The 18287-nt window shown below is 33.9% G+C and overlaps 1 protein-coding gene and 1 long non-coding RNA gene across 2 annotated transcripts; one reads left to right on the forward strand and one right to left on the reverse strand.

The window, feature by feature from the left end:
- Positions 1 to 8366: 8366 nt before the first annotated feature.
- On the forward strand, positions 8367 to 9893 carry LOC136823739 (uncharacterized). The gene is made up of 2 exons (XR_010849065.1): positions 8367 to 8501; positions 9091 to 9893. It is a non-coding gene; the product is annotated as an uncharacterized lncRNA (long non-coding RNA).
- LOC136823738 (peptidyl-prolyl cis-trans isomerase-like 1) lies at positions 9849 to 16500 on the reverse strand. The gene is made up of 8 exons (XM_067079907.1): positions 16405 to 16500; positions 16255 to 16320; positions 15152 to 15199; positions 14853 to 14914; positions 13604 to 13675; positions 12386 to 12447; positions 11155 to 11242; positions 9849 to 10702 (listed from the first exon to the last, which is right to left on the reverse strand). The coding sequence occupies exons 1-8, from the start codon at positions 16459 to 16461 to the stop codon at positions 10648 to 10650; spliced, it is 510 nt and encodes a 169-aa protein (XP_066936008.1). The 5' UTR covers positions 16462 to 16500; the 3' UTR covers positions 9849 to 10647.
- Positions 16501 to 18287: the final 1787 nt, after the last annotated feature.

The raw sequence follows: 18287 nt of genomic DNA on the forward strand, positions 1-18287 counted from the left end.
TGAATATTTTCAGACAAAAATTATAGAGTATAATTTTCCACTGGGACGATATTTTGGCCAATCTTAACAGTGGGAAGGGTTCCCAGTGGGTCTATGAGAAGGGGGTATTTCAAGACCCTATAAACAGGGGGTATGGGGTCGCAAACGCCGAACTAACGGTGTTTTATTTCACATCTAGATACCATCACTTTTTGTTCAAACACCGAAACACCTTCGATAAAAAGGGCGATTACCATCACACTGTCAAGCGCCCTGATGTCCCTCCAAAGCACTATGTAATACTCTGACAATACTCCCATTTTCCAATATACAAAATCAAGGGAACCAGCAGCAAAAGAAATGTAATCTTTCCCACAAAATGAAAAATAGAGATATATCAATACCGTCAACCATCAATACATACAATCATAAACTCTCAATTATACAAAACGAGCAAATATCAACAATAGTCAAGAAACATTATGTTTTTCAATTATAAGCATGGCGTCAGACCAATTTCATTGCGGTTAAATTATCTGGTTTTCCTGTTTCATTTGATGAGTTCATCGTATTTTTCTCATTAACTGGAAGATTGCTAATTTGCTTAAAATACCAAATATACATTAACGAGAATCCAAGAAAGAAAACATATTGTGAATACGAAGAGAAGATCAAATATTTTGGAATGTTATTAGTTTGTCAATTGATAATATGGCACTCAAAAAAGTATTTCCAACAAGCAAAAAAAAAACAAAACAAGAAGAACAAAACAAAAGTTTGATTTCAATTCTTTCGGAAGTTGTCTCTTTTCTGTTTCTAAATCAAACTTTCCACAAAAAAAAAAAAACTGTCCCATTCCCGAACGAAAAGCCTTCCCGATTAGCAAACACCTTAAAGTTTATGCATAAGTTAGAAGTTTCATTTCAAGCAACTCTTTTTAACGATCTTACGAAATATTTCCTTGTCTCCTCAGAATTTCACATAGCCTTCTCTTTTGGTTGAAAAAGAATGGAAATGGAGTAAAAGCGCTATTTTGAAACTATCCTGACATGTGAAATTCTGCGTTTGATTCAAATATCATGAATTGGCGAAAACAGAGGAAAAAGTTTTTGTTAAAACCTTAAAAGTTTGTTGCAGTACTGTTTTTCTCATAAAACATGAAAATCAAGTTGTCTTGTTAAAATATGATCTACATAGCTTCTTAATTTGACCAATTTCTTGCAATGATGAATAAAAGCCATGACGTCTAATCTAGCTTAGCTCTCAAGAAAACCTTTTAATTTTAACAAAATCTCTTTAAATAACCTGTAACGAAACACCTAACTGAGATTGGCCCGCGCAATGTTATCGAACAGACATTCCAATTTACTTGTTTCTCCTTTTATCCCATCATACACTTAAAATAAACCGAAAAATTATTATAAGATATTGCCAAAACATTCCACCACCAAAAACTAGAGTATAACAAAAATAAAACTTTTAAGATTTGAGATCGTTCGACTTGAAGTTGATGTTATGACCTATCATTAGTATTTCCTCTTACTATTGTTGACAAGCTATTTATGTCCCGACTAACATTTCTTTTTAGAAGTCTCAGTTACAGCCTTCACAGGAGGCCATATTTAAGAGTCCATTACCAAAGCAGCTCTAATGAAGGAAATAATCAAAGGTTAAGTGGAAATACATATTGTTTTAGATGGCTATTTCTGTTGGTTTTTGAAAATTGTGTATTCGGAAGGGAAAGGCTGCGCGCCTGAACCAATTTGTCTTTTTATATCCATACATCTTCACATATGGTATGAGGTTGCGCCAGCTTTTATCCCAGATGTCTATGATCAAATTTAAGATAGAGATTAAATCCTCTCCATTCGAAGTTATATTCTTACAGCAAATGTAAAATGCTGGATGGAAGGTCCATGGGAGGGCTGTGAGGTAGAAGTTAGTTGAAATTAGCAAGGGAGTGGCTTTCCATGCAGCCCCCAGCTTTGCTCCTCTGATTTGCTTTGATTTAAACTAGAAAGACTCAAATCATTTTTCTCATCATGTCACTATCAGATTAGGTAAGCTGATATGTGAATTAACCATTTTCCCATCAGATTCTTGGCATTTAATTCATCAATTTAAAGTAACCAATTAGAGATTCAATATTATTACGCTTCAAGGCAACGAGATGACTCATTTGTTAAGAATTTTTTAAACAGCGCTTACAATGAGAGTTGGAAAACGAATTCCGATGAAATGAAAAATAATGTATTTTGTAAAATAGTGGGGAAGCTTTTACATACCATGTGCCACAGATCTGGTAGCTCTTAAAGTTTAATTAGGCCTATTATGCCTATCCGAAATTTAAGTACAATGGAAAATATACCAATACTATCTCCACTGGAATTTTTGAGCTCGGAGCAAATTATCTTTCCCAATTGAATAGAATTTTCAACCCCCAGCCTAGTGTGCAGAGGGGTCCAGCCCCCAGCATTTTTCAGGGGGGGGGCTAAGGAAACTAGCCCCCGGCTTGATTCTAGAAGCATAACCCCCACCTTCACAAAGCAAACTATCAAAGAAATTTAGCATGCAAATTCTCGATAAATTTATTGCGCCGCAGGGAAAGTTTTTTTCAAGAGGGATAAAACCTTCCTCACAGCATAGATTTTTAACATAGTTTAAAATATCTTCAACCTATCAGTTCTGCCCCCAGTTCTATTACACAACAGTCAGCCCCCTAACAAGCTAGCCCCCAGTATTTTTTGAAACATACAGCCCCCAATCAAGCAAAATTGGTTTAGCCCCCCCTAAGCTCAGAGGGGGGGGGTGCATTCTATGCCCATTGAGGGAAAAAGTTCCACCGTGGTTCTGAGACAGGGGTGTTTTATCAAGGTTTCCCCTGCATCTTCACAACCGTCATCGCCTGTATATGAAAAGATTGAGGTGGTTACTGCAGTGAAAAAGAGCAAAAGTAGCGCAGAATGCAAAATTTTCTTCATACATAAATTAACATAAACTTAAATTATAGATGAATTAGCTGGAAATCCAAACCCTGAAAAAGCAACACCGTATTTCTTATTGGTAAGCTGATGTCTTGACACACTTGCTATAAATTGTCACACCAATTTATTTGAGACAGGGGTCTACTTTCCACTGGCCACCATGAACCACAAATTGTCTGAAACTCAAAGAATTTTTAATGATGTTATAATCATCTATACACCAAGCTAAGGTCACCATCATCCCATGTATAGGTCACCCAGTGGTAAAAAGATTTTACGAAAGTTTACGAAAGATGAGTTCGAAATTTCTCAATCAAGCTTTGTTTGTATTTAGCACTTATTTGTAACCTTGTAGATTGTCAGACGTTCTTTTGTTTTTGTCTTTGTCAAAACCATCAATACCGCTACTTTCATATTTTTTTAAAAGAAAATCTAGAAAGTTCACTTAGCTGGTCCCAATAGGATGGTGGCAGGAGCAATCCTTGGAAAGTAAATTTTAGCGCTTTTTGACGCCAAAATCCCCAATCTAAAGCGCCTTTGACGCCTACTTTCGCCCAAAAATGTTTTATTTGGAGTTGCCCCCCCTGGTAGTTCGCTGAAGGCCTTTTCGAAAATGTTATCTTCTAGACTGTCAATCTATTCATGATATACGTAAGCATATTGCTTGTTTCTTATAAAAGAAAACATTTAAAAGGTCTTTTGTCAGGCCATCCCACAGATTGATTTTCTAACTGAAGATGTTTGTGAATATGATTGATGGTATGATACTAAATGGTAAAGTAAACAAGTTAAGAAAAAACTCCGTAATACTTCCACGATGAAAAATTTGGTTCGTTTCTAGACGCTATCAGTACTGCTTGGTAATTTAACTGCCACACTGTCAATATTATACTTGCTGGTATGAAGACAGTGAATTGAGATAACTGTATTTAAGCTTCCTAAAATATCCAGCTACTTCAAAGTAAAAATCATTAAATAGGACCAACTATACACATTCTCTTTAGCCTCTCTAACATTGACCACGTTCACTTGAAGAAAATGTTATGATTAATATGGCCTAATAGCCTTTTTCTCATTATATAGACCACTAGTATCCTAAAGCCAAATTTAAACTGCTTAATTGATTACTTATACTCTTAATTCAAACAATATCCGTAATCAATCATCCTCAGCTGCTGTTAAACATCAATAAAGAAAATTTACGTAAAGAATAATTTAAAAACTTCACTATTGGCACCAAGCTCTCAAAGACACAAGTTTCTGACGCAAATAGCCACATATTAGGAGCTCTGTTTAAAATTCTTTACTTAAAAAGCAACTAAAATAAATCTTTAACAGTTATTTTCGATCAAACAAATACTTTACTTTTTTGCATAATCATTATGTCATAAGAATTGCCAAGGGCTCCCAATTGACGTTCAAAGAACGTCCAAATAACGTTCAATGAGCTCATAATGTTAATAAAAAATATTAAAATAAGACATACCAACTTTGTACATCCTCTTATCAGCATCAAAATCTGATTGTTTTATCTTTTAAGTCCAATAATACTGAAGTCAAAAATACAAACTCATTACTCATAAACATACCTAGTCATTTTGAAAGTGCTACATTTTTACGTGCATAAGTTTGACTAAAAGTAATGAAAATTTAACTTTAAACAAATTACCTAAAGTTACACGATTGAAAAAGGACTAAGCTCAAGTTCACAAAGATGTACTAAAGGACCTTAAATCTCTAAAGTCAATGCATTGAAGCGCTTACGGAATCGACGTCATCAAAACCTTGCTTAAAATCAAACCAAATCCCCTAACGGCAATAGTGATGAATTCAAGCGACCTTGAACTAGCTGCAGCAAATCCCACATCGTGAGAATAATTAAAACTAAAAGACAGAAACTGAAAAAATTAAAAAAAGTTGTACGAGCACGGGGGGAGGTGAAAAACAAAAATGCTAAGGATTATCGATTTCATGTTTAGCATGGTTAAAGCTATAAATGTTAAGTAATGGGTCCCTTTTTAACTAATCCGTTAATAATTAATGATTAATTCCTGTACCTACTTTACTAATTAAAGACGTTTCTTTGATTAATATTTTTTCTGCAGCGTGAATCAATTATAATCAGTAAAGTGTTTACAAATTTTTCGCCTAAAGGCTGGATTGAGTCTTTTTTTAGAAGCCTGGAGTCAAGGAAATTATATGGGCTTAACGAAAGTCTGTGACTTACTTAGGAAGGAAAGGACGACGCACATAAATAAGGGTAGAGAACTTTTGCAAAGACATGACTTTTATTTTTCTGTCAAGAAAGAGGAAAGCAAGAACAACATAAAATCCTTGTATAGAACTGAAATGGAAATGTATTTAGTATACGACTCGGTAGTATTCACTTCGAGTATAATTTGTTGGAAAAAGCGAACATTTTACAAAATTACGCTCTTCCAGAAAGTTTTTGTACATGGGGGGGGGGAGGGTTGAGGATGTATTGGATATTTTGTCCAGGGGGAAAACTGCAAAATTTGCCGTGTTTTAGGGGCAAACTTGCTCTTATTAGGGGTGATTTTGATTGTCCAAGGGTCAACTGATGCTTGTCCGGGGTTGAGATACGTTGTCCGGATCATATTTTTTTCTGGAAGCAGAGCCCATTCTGTAACTTTTCAATTCCTAAAAAAATTTAGTCACTGGAGCCAATTTTACAATAGCCTATACCAGCCAGCGCACGGGCGTTTTTTATTTTTTGAACTTTGCATTATCTGTTCAGTCAGTGAAGAATAGCTTGTTACAGGCTGATTTTATAACTGAAGCTTTAATTTTTATGGAAACAAAAGTGAAGTATCGAGTTCGCATCATCCCATGTTTGTTGATATGATTTTTATAATTTGCTGACAAAGCATAGGATCGGGATATTTACGACCGTCAATTTTCATACGATTTTTTAAAATTTAACCCTATTTTTATCCGGGGGGGGGGGTGTTTTCCACCAGGATGGCACTCTTTTGCTAATAGCTCACTGAAAAAAAAATTTAACACTCTGAAAGTTTTTGACTTTTAATATAATCCTATTAGCAGCATGTATACCAAATTTTACAATTATACACCAACCATCAGGTTTTATGACTTTTTTGTGCAGGCATATCATAAAATCCAGCCAAAACCCTGTAAAATCCCAAAATCTTAAATTTAGCATAACTTTTGATCTAGGTATCCAACTGACTTCAAATTTTGACAGGTTTTAGGTATCAATAATGAATTTTAAAAAATATTTTTAAAATTTTCCAAAACTGCTGATGTCATCAAAAATGACGTCATTGTTTTTTGAAAAAATTTACTCATTTTCTGCATAGATTTTAAACCTCGATTTTATTAGTATGTTAAAAACCGGCAACTATGTTAAAGATATTCTTTTTGGCTTTTAGAAATTTAAAACAGAATTGAAAAATCTCTATTCGTTCAACTTTAATTGCTATTTTATTGAATAGTTCTTTTTCATTGGTCAGTGGTAATTGTGAAACTTTGTGATGACGTCATCACCTTCATGATGACGTCATCAACCCAAATTTTTTTCTATGAACTCCTTTTATGGTAGAGAACATTTGTGCCAATTTTAAGTCCATACCTTTTTTAGATCAAAAGTTATGCAAGGCTGGTGGAAAACACCCCCCCCCCCCTTGAGAATACAAAATCCAAAAAAGCCTGATAATAATAGGGTTAAAGTTTTAGATATTTTTTCGACCTTCAATGATATTTCTGACCATCAAATGATATTCCCAACCTTGAAAATAATATTTCCGACCATTACAAAATTGAAATTACTGAAATTTGTTCAGACTAAATCTATAGCATGTATATTTAGATTCATGCAGTTTTTCTTTCAAAATAACCAAAAAACCCATGTGGATATAGTAAATTTGTATACTATGTTTCTAAGTTACGCAAATTTTAAAAGACATTTTAGATGGTCAGGGGGGGATGTGAAAGTCACCTGAACCGGTTGGCGTGCTTCAAAGTTCTTTTAGATAAACAACAGTCCGGGCGAAGAACCAATTTTGGTAATTTTCGGAAAATAGATACTAAACTTTTTTTCCCGTTTATCCAGGGGGTGATCCCAAGCCTTATTTACGTAACTGGTGAACGTCAGAATATATTATGCGGTGCTATCAGTTTGCATCGAAAAGTCGATAAACCACTAGAGAACGAGATTGATAAAGTCCGGACAAAAAATAATTATTGATATAAATAAATATTTGCGTGATTTTTAGCTGATAAAAAGGTACAATACGCCACATGATTTCAATAAATTGTGTGCTGAGTATTATGGAAAGAATACTATCTTCCAGTAAAGACATTTGTCTGCACATAAGGTTCTGACCAGTGATAGGACGAAAAAGCACGTGCGAACACGTGTAAAGTTCTATGATATGTATCTGAGTTACAGGAATGGAAAAAAGTCAAAAAAGAGCCACTGCAGAATATGTATATTTTTTCAAATTCAACAATTTTACACAAATCTGCCTTTGTCAAATCTAGCATTCAATGCTTCTAACTGAGTGATTTTTTCTTGTAAGATCAAAATTAACAAAACCCCCTGAATAAAATGAAATAGAGTCCATTCACTTTAAACATCCCTTTCTCACAGACCCACTGGGAACCCTTCCCACTGGAAAAAATTGGCCAAAATATCGTCCCCGGTTTCTTATCCCCACTGAATTTTCGGACATGAAAACAAAAGAATCAAAATCCCCAGTCTTAAAAAATATGGGAATATCAATTTCCATCGAGATTCAGTCCGTTATCTTCCTCCCCACTGATTGAAAAAATCCTACCGGGTCTGTGAGAAGGGGGTGTCTTTAAGTGGAAAATCTTTTTTGCTACCATACGGAAACGTTCTCAACACCTTGACTTAACAAAAAGCGGGCACACTTATAGTGAATGGATGGGCCCTAGTTATTGAAATAAGTTATGAATTTGATTATAAACAGAAGATCTCCGCTGTCAAATAATCACAATATCTCATTTAGATCTATGCTCAGGGACGAGTTGTAAAACACGACAAAACTTTGGATATTTTCCTCAAAAGAGGCTAAATTTTCGAAAAAGGTAGGGTTTTAAAGTATTCACAAAATCTTCATGAATTTTACCGTGAAATGTCAAAGAAATTAGCAATCGTCGGTATATCATTTAGAAAAATGTCTTTACTTCAATATTTATCAATTTTAAAATTGAAAATCTTTTTGATAACATTTTTTAATTTTGGTGTTGCAACCAGATTGGTTGGTTTCTCTAAAAAGCATACAATGTTGCGTCTCAACATACATGCGTTATCTTTATAGTTTGACATTAATGGACGTTGAATGGACATACTATCAAAGGTTTGTGTCCAGTCTTTTCACTGATATGGCATACATGTCGGGTATCTTATGTAGATTATATCTCCTACCTATTGTTATCATAATCTTATAAATAAAGAGGTGGTGATCAATTTTACCATATTGAAAATTTTTTCAAAGAAGGCAAAAATATTTAGGAAATAAACAAACCAAGGTTGGTAGCTTATTTAATTCTAAATGTTTTAAATGTCATGAGCTAAAGAAATCTGCAAATCTAGGATTGTAACGAAAGGCTTGATTCTACTCGCTGACTTGACTATTCTGTTTTAGTAGGGGGTGAGCTCTTTGGATATCTTATATGCGACGCGAACAAACCTAGTCCATTTCAAAGAATGAAGTTTTAGAGTTTTTTACGAGGCTTTTTTTTGCTAAGGCCTTAGAAAATCTTTTATGACGAATTTTCAAAGTCAATAAAAGTAAAACCCAAAACCACTTATACCAATCGCAAGCTCTGGAAATTTATAGTAAATAAAGGATATATTTCAATGAGTTTGAAACTTCGTTAAATCTTAGGGGTTAAGGAGTCTTCCTATGACGTCAGTTTTAAGTAATGAAAAATTTGCTTAACCCTTAACAAAAACCCCTTGTCCCTAAAACTCTTTAAATACTTCATTTATTGAAATGGACCAGGTTTGATTGCGTCGCGTAAAAGATGTCAGGGGTCCTAAACCCCCCTACTATTTTAAAAGTGACAAATAATTACACTTAAATTGTAACACTTTATATATGCTTTAATTTCTCAGCATGAAGGCTGCTATTTTCATTGTTTCCGCCATCTTGACTCTTAACAATGGAAACCCAATCAAAAGAAATGATCTCTTAACCGTAAACGATGGAAAGCTGTTGACCGCGAACGATGGAGAGCTGTTGACCGTGAACGACGGAAAGCTGTTGACCGTGAACGACGGAAAGCTGTTCACTGCGAACGACGGAAAGCTGTTCACTGCGAACGACGGAAAGCTGTTGACCGTGAACGACGGAAAGCTGTTGACTGCGAACGACGGAAAGCTGTTGACCGTGAACGACGAAAAGCTGTTGACCGTGAACGACGGAAAGCTGTTGACTGCGAACGACGGAAAGCTGTTGACCGTGAACGACGAAAAGCTGTTGACCGTGAACGACGGAAAGCTGTTGACCGCTAACGACGAAAAGCTGTTGACCGTAAAAGACGGAAAGCTGTTCACTGCAAATGATGATTGTCAAAATGGTAAAGTAGCATATCAAATACTTATGAACTTCGCACGACGGGCATCTCGCAACTTTTTGTGGTGATGTTTGCTTGGATTATAGGTTTACTACTATGTTCATTTTCATTTTATCCATTTTATTCACTGACTGCTCCAAATAAAATTTTTCCAACTTTTTTTAATTTGCTTGTGTAGGGAGAGTGTAATCTGAAATTCGTAATATCTTTAAAACTAGAATCCTTGTCAATTCAAAACTAGAGATGAATCTGACTTATATTTGATGGCTAATTTAATGGGAAATAAAGATTGAAAGATTAGAATGAAAGAGAAAGTTATTTGTATTATTGTAGCATGTGTTTTCTTTGTGTTTAAAAATTCCAGCTAATCCAAAAAATCAAAATATTGAAAAATCCTAGAAAAAACCTGTTTAAATGGTCACTTCCATTTTATAGATCCATAAAAGGGAGTGGGCGAACATTTCCAGGGGGTAATCTGATAAAAATTTGAGGTAAAATACTGATTTTAGTTCGTTCATCGTCACGTTTAATATATGAAAACAGTTTTTACAGGGATTTTTTTGCAAATTTTGCCATTTTCCAGGAGTTTCCACACATTTTCAAGAATTTCTTGAAAAGGTTCGTCCACCCCCATGGATTTTTAATGGAGCAGTTCATTACATCAGATATTAAGTACATTATTGACTCATAAAAGAATTTAGTTTGCTTGTATTTATTTCAAACCTAGCAAGTGAAGTTATAATAGACTTTTATATTTTAAACAATTTTTTCAATCATTTCGGAAATTTTCCCACCCCTATAAGAAAACAAATTAACAACAGCTTAACAAGAGGACTGAAGATACCAAAGGCACATGGCCGGGCATTATCACTATGCTATTATCATCCAAACGCTATAAAAGACAAATGAATGTTTTTCACTGTAACAATGTTTGTAAAAGGTTAAACCAGCTCCTCCATCATTCAATTTTATTCCCTCTTCAATTCAGCAAACAGAATTCTCTTTCCTGAAGCGTTGCTGTTGTGAGCTTGAAAATAAATTAATTTAACCGGGATGATTTCTTATTGTCGTCCATGGTAGGTTGACAGAGATCTCTTCAAGTCTCTGAGCGAGCACAAGAAGCCTCGATGATATAAATATCTTGTAATGGCCTGAAAAAGAAGAAAAATGAAATATTAGTTAATACCTCGCGAGATCAGAATAACTTGACGATCGATTTAACTATTTGAATACTGTATTTCGCTTTAAATCATCATATATTCAATGTTGGATTATGTTAATCAAATTGATTTGTTAGTAGTTGTAAGTTCCATATATAAAATGTATAAGTAGAGAAAATAAACCAGGAAGAATTTGAAATTTTTCGAAAATTTTCTCAAATCTCACATTAAGGGGAATAATTTTTTTTTCGCGAAACCGTTTTTTGACCCAATTGCTTTCATTTTTCTAAATTCGGATTTTAAATATTTCGTGAGGACGAATTTTTTTTCAAAAATCACCAAAATCAATCCACACAAAATGTAATCAATTCATTAAAGTAATTTTTCTAAAGTTCTGCTCAATACATTCTCTTCACTCTGGATGTTTCGAATAAACAACTCACTTATCGGTGGTTTGGTCCGTTTGCACGTCACCGATTTTCTTGACCACCTTCATTCCGCTGTTCACTCGTCCGAAAATCGTGTGCTTACCTGAAGTTACACGATGAGAGAAAAATAAAGAAAACTCGAGCACCGCCTTACTATACAGATCTTTATGTTATGCGAAGAAGCACTGGCAGCGCGAACTACAATTACAAACGTGATTAGAACAGTTTTTGACTTTGATATTAAGAGAGGTTTTTAAGAAAAGTTATTTTTAGGGGGTAACCTTGGTAGATAAACTCTGAGATTAAAGTCTGTCTCGACATAATTTGCAGCGGAGACAAAAAAGGCTATAACTTTTGATAGAATTCGAATAAGATTGCGGTTTTGTGCTTGTTGAAAAGGTAACCCGAAGTGGAATGTTATTAAAAAAAGAAAATAAATTAAAGATGGGAAAACGATGATGAAAAATGAAGAATAAGAAAATCAACTTATTGTAGAATAATGCTAAGATCCCCATTTTTATATCAGAAATTCTTTAATCTTAGAATGTCATGAATGCGAAAAAAAAAATCAAAAAGTATTCATTCAGTAGTCAAATAATACAGCTTAAAACTTTGCCCTGGTCGACTTCAAAAAAAAGTTTTTTGATGTTTTTAATTGTTTTTATGATAATCAGTTATAAACTTTCGACTATATCTTTCGATAGAATAATTCTTTCACATTAATAATGTTCAAAGATCACAGAACCACAAAACAAAAGAAAGTCCGAAAAGATTCATTCTGACATCAAAAATCTTGAAGTAACAGATGAAGTGATCTCAAGTAAAATATGCTATATTTCGTATTCTATCTAATTCATCATTCAGGCAAAAAGTTTATTGATTTTCTTCTTCTTCATTTTCAATCTTCACTTTCCGATCTTTGTTGAGTTTTTTCTTCATCATAATATCCCACTCCTGTTTATCTTTTCAACAAGCACAAGACCGCTATCTAATTCGAATTCTATCAAAAGTTATAGCCTTTGTCTCCGCTGAAGATTGACGATGGAAGATTCAAACGCATGTCAAGGATGGCTGCATCAAAGAACGACTTTACTAAGCAAGACACAAATGTTTCCCACATGCACAAAACCAGAAATCCTATGACGTAGCCTCGATCCTCTCTCCAAGCACTAACGTCATTTATAAGAGGGTTCCCAATTCTTCAAAGTACAAAGAAAAAGAAAGTACAAAAGAGAAGATTTCTTACCGTCCAACCATTGACAAGGAGCAAGTGTGATAAAATATTGACTTCCGTTCGAATTTGGTCCACTTAAACGGAGAATACGGAAAAAGTGCAATCCAAATGAATGGTTGTCATTTGTTTTACAAAATTACTAGCCGTCCCAGCATCGCCCGAGACGACTCTTTACCATAATAATTAAGCTCGCTTTGCTCGCTGAAGAAATACGTAAAAGATTTCTTGTATTTTTCAAAGAAAATGAACAACAATATTTTCTTGTATATTGAATGGAACATAATGATTAAAACCTTTTATTGTATTTTCCAAGGAAAATCACGTAGAGAAAATGTCTTGTATTTCCCAAGGAAAATTAGATAAAAGACATTTCTTGTATTTGGTAATGTGTTGGACGGTGAAAAAGAATGCGGCTATTATATTTTGATTTTTCCCGACATGTATTTGGTAATGGAAACAACCTGAAGCAAATTCATGTATTTTTCAAGGAAAATCGAACAAAATAATCTCTTGTATTTTCCAAGGAAAAAAAAATGCATAAGATAATTTTAATATGTTTCAAGAAAATTTTTTGCTACTTTCACCATGAGCTGATTTTGCTAGAAAGGTAATAAAAGGAGTTATTTTGAGAGCAAATCGAATCGAAACTGCCATTTTTTCAATGTAATAGTAAGGAAAGAAGATCTTTCATTGCTAAAATCTACCACATTTAAGAGTATCTTGTAAAACTATTCTTATGCTTGGAGTAATTTAACCATCGTGGCTAGTCATATCAGGCGCAGACATTCGAGGGTGACTTTGAAAGACTTTAAATAGCTTCGAAAATTTGATATATAAAAATAAAAAAGATAATGAGTAATTAGATTCAAAACGCTCTTAAAATGGTCAGAAAAGAGGATTACAAAAAGGAAAAAGAATACATCAAGTTTTTACGGTTTTCATTTTAAGGCTGTAAATTGACCAATTGAAAGATCAATACAGAAAAGGCGCTAAAAAGAATTACAGTGTGCCTCAGAATCGCTAGAGAAAAGGCTTCATGCGAGAATGGGAGAGTTCAGATTTAAGCGTATTATAAAATAGAGATAGAGATCTCAATGAGCCATTCAAAACATTAAACATTAGTTCGCTTTGAAAGTCCATCATCTCGGTGCAACAAATACGAAGGAGAGTCAGCGAAAATGAAGACACGTCTCTCAAAACATTTCATAATATAGAGGGAGAGTGACGAACCTGTTGGCCATGGATAAAATGCCAGCTCCAGTGTGTTTCAAATCAGGGTGGATCTCATCCTCAAACATCGGTCTGAAAGGAAGAATAACACAAATGTTCTTATGATACTTTTGTTTTCATCCTTTTGAGAAATATGCGATGGAAACCATTGTGATCATGAAAATAATCAGCTTCTTATTTACCTTATCGGGGAAAACTTCATCGGGGAAAAGTGACGAAATATTGGCCAAGTGACGAACATTTTCCCTGACGAAATTTCCCCCGATAAGGTATATGATTAAATAGAAAGGAGGCGCATCTCTTTGCTGACAAAACAGGATAAATAAAAGAAGTTCCAAAATTTGCGCTACCGCGGCACCGAAAGGGAATAACGTTGCTTTTTCTTTCGTTTAAAAATGCTGTATAAACAAATGGTAGTAGATACTTAAAGGAAGTATTATGAACTTAAAGTTATAAATAACACGTTATGTAAAGTGGAAATATAGTATTCAGACAGGACACTGTATATAAAGTCTGTCTCGAAATAATTTGCAGCTGGAGAAAAAAATGGCTGTAACTTTTGATAGAATTCGAATCAAGTTGCGGTTTTGTGCTCGTTAAAAAGATATTCGTGAGTGGAATATTATCAAGTAAAAAAATTGAGAAAAAAAAGGAAAATGAAAGTGAAAAATGAAGAAGAAAAAAATCAACTCCTTGTAGAAATGTGGTATAGTTATCATTTTCACAGGAGTGACTCTTCAATCTTAGATCATCATCACTGTGAAAAAATTTTTCAAAAATATTCATTTAATCAAAAGATATCAAACAAAGTTTATTGCTGGTTGATAGGTTTTTTCGTTTTTTTGTCGTTTTTTACTACTTTATAGAGTCAACCAGCAATAAATTTTGTTTGATATCTTTTGATTGAATGAATATTTTTGAAAAATTTTTTGACAGTGATAATGATCTAAGATTGAAGAATCACTCCTGTGAAAATGACAATTATACCACATTTCTACAAGAAGTTGATTTTTTTCTTCTTCATTTTTCATTTTCATTTTCCTTTTTTTTCTCAATTTTTTTACTTGATAATATTCCACTCACGAATATCTTTTTAACGAGCACAAAACCACCGCTTGATTCGAATTCTATCAAAAGTTACAGCCATTTTTTTCTCCAGCTGCAAATTATTTCGAGACAGACTTTAGTATCAAATCTCTCGAGGAGTCTCGAAGGAGTTTTTAGCATTCACAGACTAGTGAATCCATACCCATAAATTGAAGATCCTCCTTTCCCGGTTCCACTTGGATCACCTGTTTGTATCATGAAGCCCTGAAACAGAATATTAATTTTCAATCCATCAATCCCAAATTTCATAAATTACTTAGGGGCAAGTATAATTAAAATTAATTGGATTAATTAATTAATATCTATTAGAGTACCTTAGAAAGGTCCTTAATACCAATCCCATATTTTTGTCTTTATCTTGACATTGCCAAGTAAGGAAACTTCACTGAAGATAATGATTGAGATAGAGAGAAATTCAATTCAGATAAAGATACGACTTACACTAATAACGCGGTGAAATTTAGTTCGATCATAATAACCTCTTCGAGCCTACAAAATAAAAAATATATACAGTACTCCCGCTTATAATCTCTCAACTAAAGCTTCATTTTGTGACAGTAAATATTTGGCAAAAAAACTTGATCATATAGTAACGTTTCAAAGTGTTAATTGTTGTAGATATCACTAGACGGTTCCCGTCGTCGCAAACGCCGGTTTACATTGCTCGTCAAAAGCCCTTATAATGATCAAGATGGTACAGTTTATGCATGGTCTCTAAATCTTTAAGGAGAATTCGAATTAGTTTCTTCAGGAAGTTTGAAGGTCGTGATTTCAATTTAAAATGAAAACGGAAACTTATCAAATAGTAAATCATCAATTTGGAGAGCGCTCAACTGTATTATCAGTGTATAAGAATTGAAAAGAAGAGTAAAGAATCTTGCTCTTTTGTTTTTGCGAATTTGAGGTTGACGCGCCTTAAAAAGAACAAATGATAAATACTTTGATTTCAAAACAATCATAATAGGCATATCGCAAATTACGGGACTTATATGCACTTCTCGTGCGGAAGACCTCCGTTTTTATCTACACTGCGTTGACATTAAAAACTCATTGTTAAGAACTATTTTGTAGAAAGTGCCATGCCGTCTTCATGATATTTTGAATAATTGACGTCAGAATTGTTTTCTTTAGAAAGTCAGTGTAGGGGCTTTTTCGATTTGAACGTCATATCTCTTTTTGAACGGGGGTTGTGTTGGGAGAAAGTTGTAATTTTATCTCTCAATCATGAATGAAAAAATAAAATTTTTCGAAATCGCAACTGGTCTACTATTTCACAGTCGAAATGAATCATGGGAATCAGGACTGATTGCGCCCCATTAACAGTTTCCCGTTGGTTAGACGCAATAATCTTCAAAATTTTTCAAAACTTTGGACAAATAATAAGTCGTCATTAGCAGGCAGTGATCCTGAATGCCTTCTTCGCTTTGCGACTGTGAAATGGCCTATTTTAGCGTGACAGACACAAAATATGAAATTCTTTTAGTATAGTAAGATAGATTCCTTTTGAACACAAATGCATGGAAAAACAATGAGTTGTAACTTACAAGTTCCGCGAAGTTTTTACAAGTCCTTGGTGCGTGATTCCAATACAGTTCAACATCGATGTTCCCCTAAAACCAACCATAATATAAGAGTTAGCATAAAATTTCACAGGCTCATTTCGATTGACTCGATTTTCATCAATAAACAATTACCATTGAAGTCTGCAGGGTGACCTTGGGTGGCCTCCAATCATCTCCGGGAACTGTCATCTTTGATTGTTTATTTCTATCTCTATTGATATTTTATGTGCTTCTGTAATCATGAAAAATTAATGGACATTAATATACAGTAAAACATACCATGACAGCTAAAGATCAGAAACTTACAGGTACCAAACAAACAATAACTTTGTAGGTAAAGATATTGCATGATGGTTTATGGGATAAATTGACATTGGTTTTCCTTTTCCTTTCTTTCAAAAATACTAAAAAAATGTATAATAAATACAAAAAATAAATGGAAAATTTCCTGTCTCTGCAATGTAAAAATATTAACATTTAAAAACGTTTTAAAAAGATTTAACAAAAGTTAACAAAAGATTTTCTTAACCAAACTAGAAGAGTACTATTCAAATATAACTGGGATACATGTGAGGGCTAGGCAGTGATCATGTAGAGCAGGCTATGACAACATTGCTTCACTTGCGATTGCATCCAATTGAAATCAAATAGACGTGAAAAATCTGTTGAAATATGAATAGCTTCGCAGGGTGGATACAAGTAAATTTGTTGCCTTTTCATCTGAAGTTCTGACCCTTTTTTGCCTCTGATACTTTCTATTGAAAGGGTTAGCGAGTTTTCTGCTAAAAATGAGCCATTCTAACATTATCTAAGAATAGTTGAATATCCCTTTTAAGTTCATCCCTTCTATCAAAATATTGAGCTAATTTTAACAAAATGGAAACATATGATAAACAAACAAACAAAATATCAAGCTTGAAATTAAAAGACTATTTTAAAGAGCAAACTTGCTTGTATTAATTAGGTATGCTTTCCCCAGTCAATTATCAAACAATTACTTTACCAGAAAACGAATTTAGAAAAATCTAAAAATAATCGTCAAATATACTATCCATGTTTTCATCATCACTAGTGGAAGAAAAGTGACCAGGATGTAATCTATTTTCATCACCAGTCCAAAAGTCGTGCAAAATATCAGGCTCGCTTTCGTTCACTGTATCAATGTCTGGTTGAAGCTCAAGAATATCATTTTGAGCTTTGATTTTGTATTTTGTTGCTCTCATTACAACTTCGAAATATATTTCTTGTTCTTCATCAGATGACAGCGTTGATAAGTCTAATTCATTTGTTAATAAAGAGTCAGCTAATTTCTTGTCTGTTTCATTCAATGAATGTTCTTCAGTACAATTAGATTCAGTTTCACTGATAACATCGATTATTTCTCCACCCTGATCATGACTGCTACTATCATCGTTGGAAGTAACATTAATATCTGTGCTAGTGGTTTTATTATTGTGATCAACGACAGCTCCATAAAGATTTTCCATTAAAAATGCTCCTTTTGTTTTTGTTATTTGAACCTCGTCCATTGCTAGATTTTCTTGGCTGCTACGTTTAGAAAAATAAACCTTGTATAAGTAAGAGTCACTAACCCTTAGTGATTTACTATTTGTCCTGTTCAGAGGCAATTTCCCAAAATATTTCTATTCATCCGTATGTTAAAAGGAAAGTTTTCTTTTGTGTTTAGAGAAAATTCAGTTCCTGTATTTTTGAAGGAAAATGGGTTTTTATTATGTTATACACGTTTTCTTTGTATAAGAAGCTTAACTTAGCTCAAAGCCTGGACATTCCTAATACATTTTTTAGATCACAAGGCTAACTTTTGAGCTTTAAAAAACTCGTTTTCCATTGTAAGGTATTTTCAAATTGAATCAAGGTTAAGTTAAAGCTCGGGGGGGGGGGCACTCGATTTCGAAACGGCAGTATGTGCCGCGCAAAATCAGCTTTTCAAAATCGTACCCTTACAGTGCAGTTCAATATGGCTAAAAAAGTACCCTTTCAGTGAATTTTCTCGT

Source organism: Clytia hemisphaerica, unplaced genomic scaffold (assembly GCF_902728285.1).
Source record: "Clytia hemisphaerica strain Z4C2 unplaced genomic scaffold, Clytia hemisphaerica genome assembly, whole genome shotgun sequence".
NCBI lineage: Eukaryota > Metazoa > Cnidaria > Hydrozoa > Leptothecata > Clytiidae > Clytia > Clytia hemisphaerica.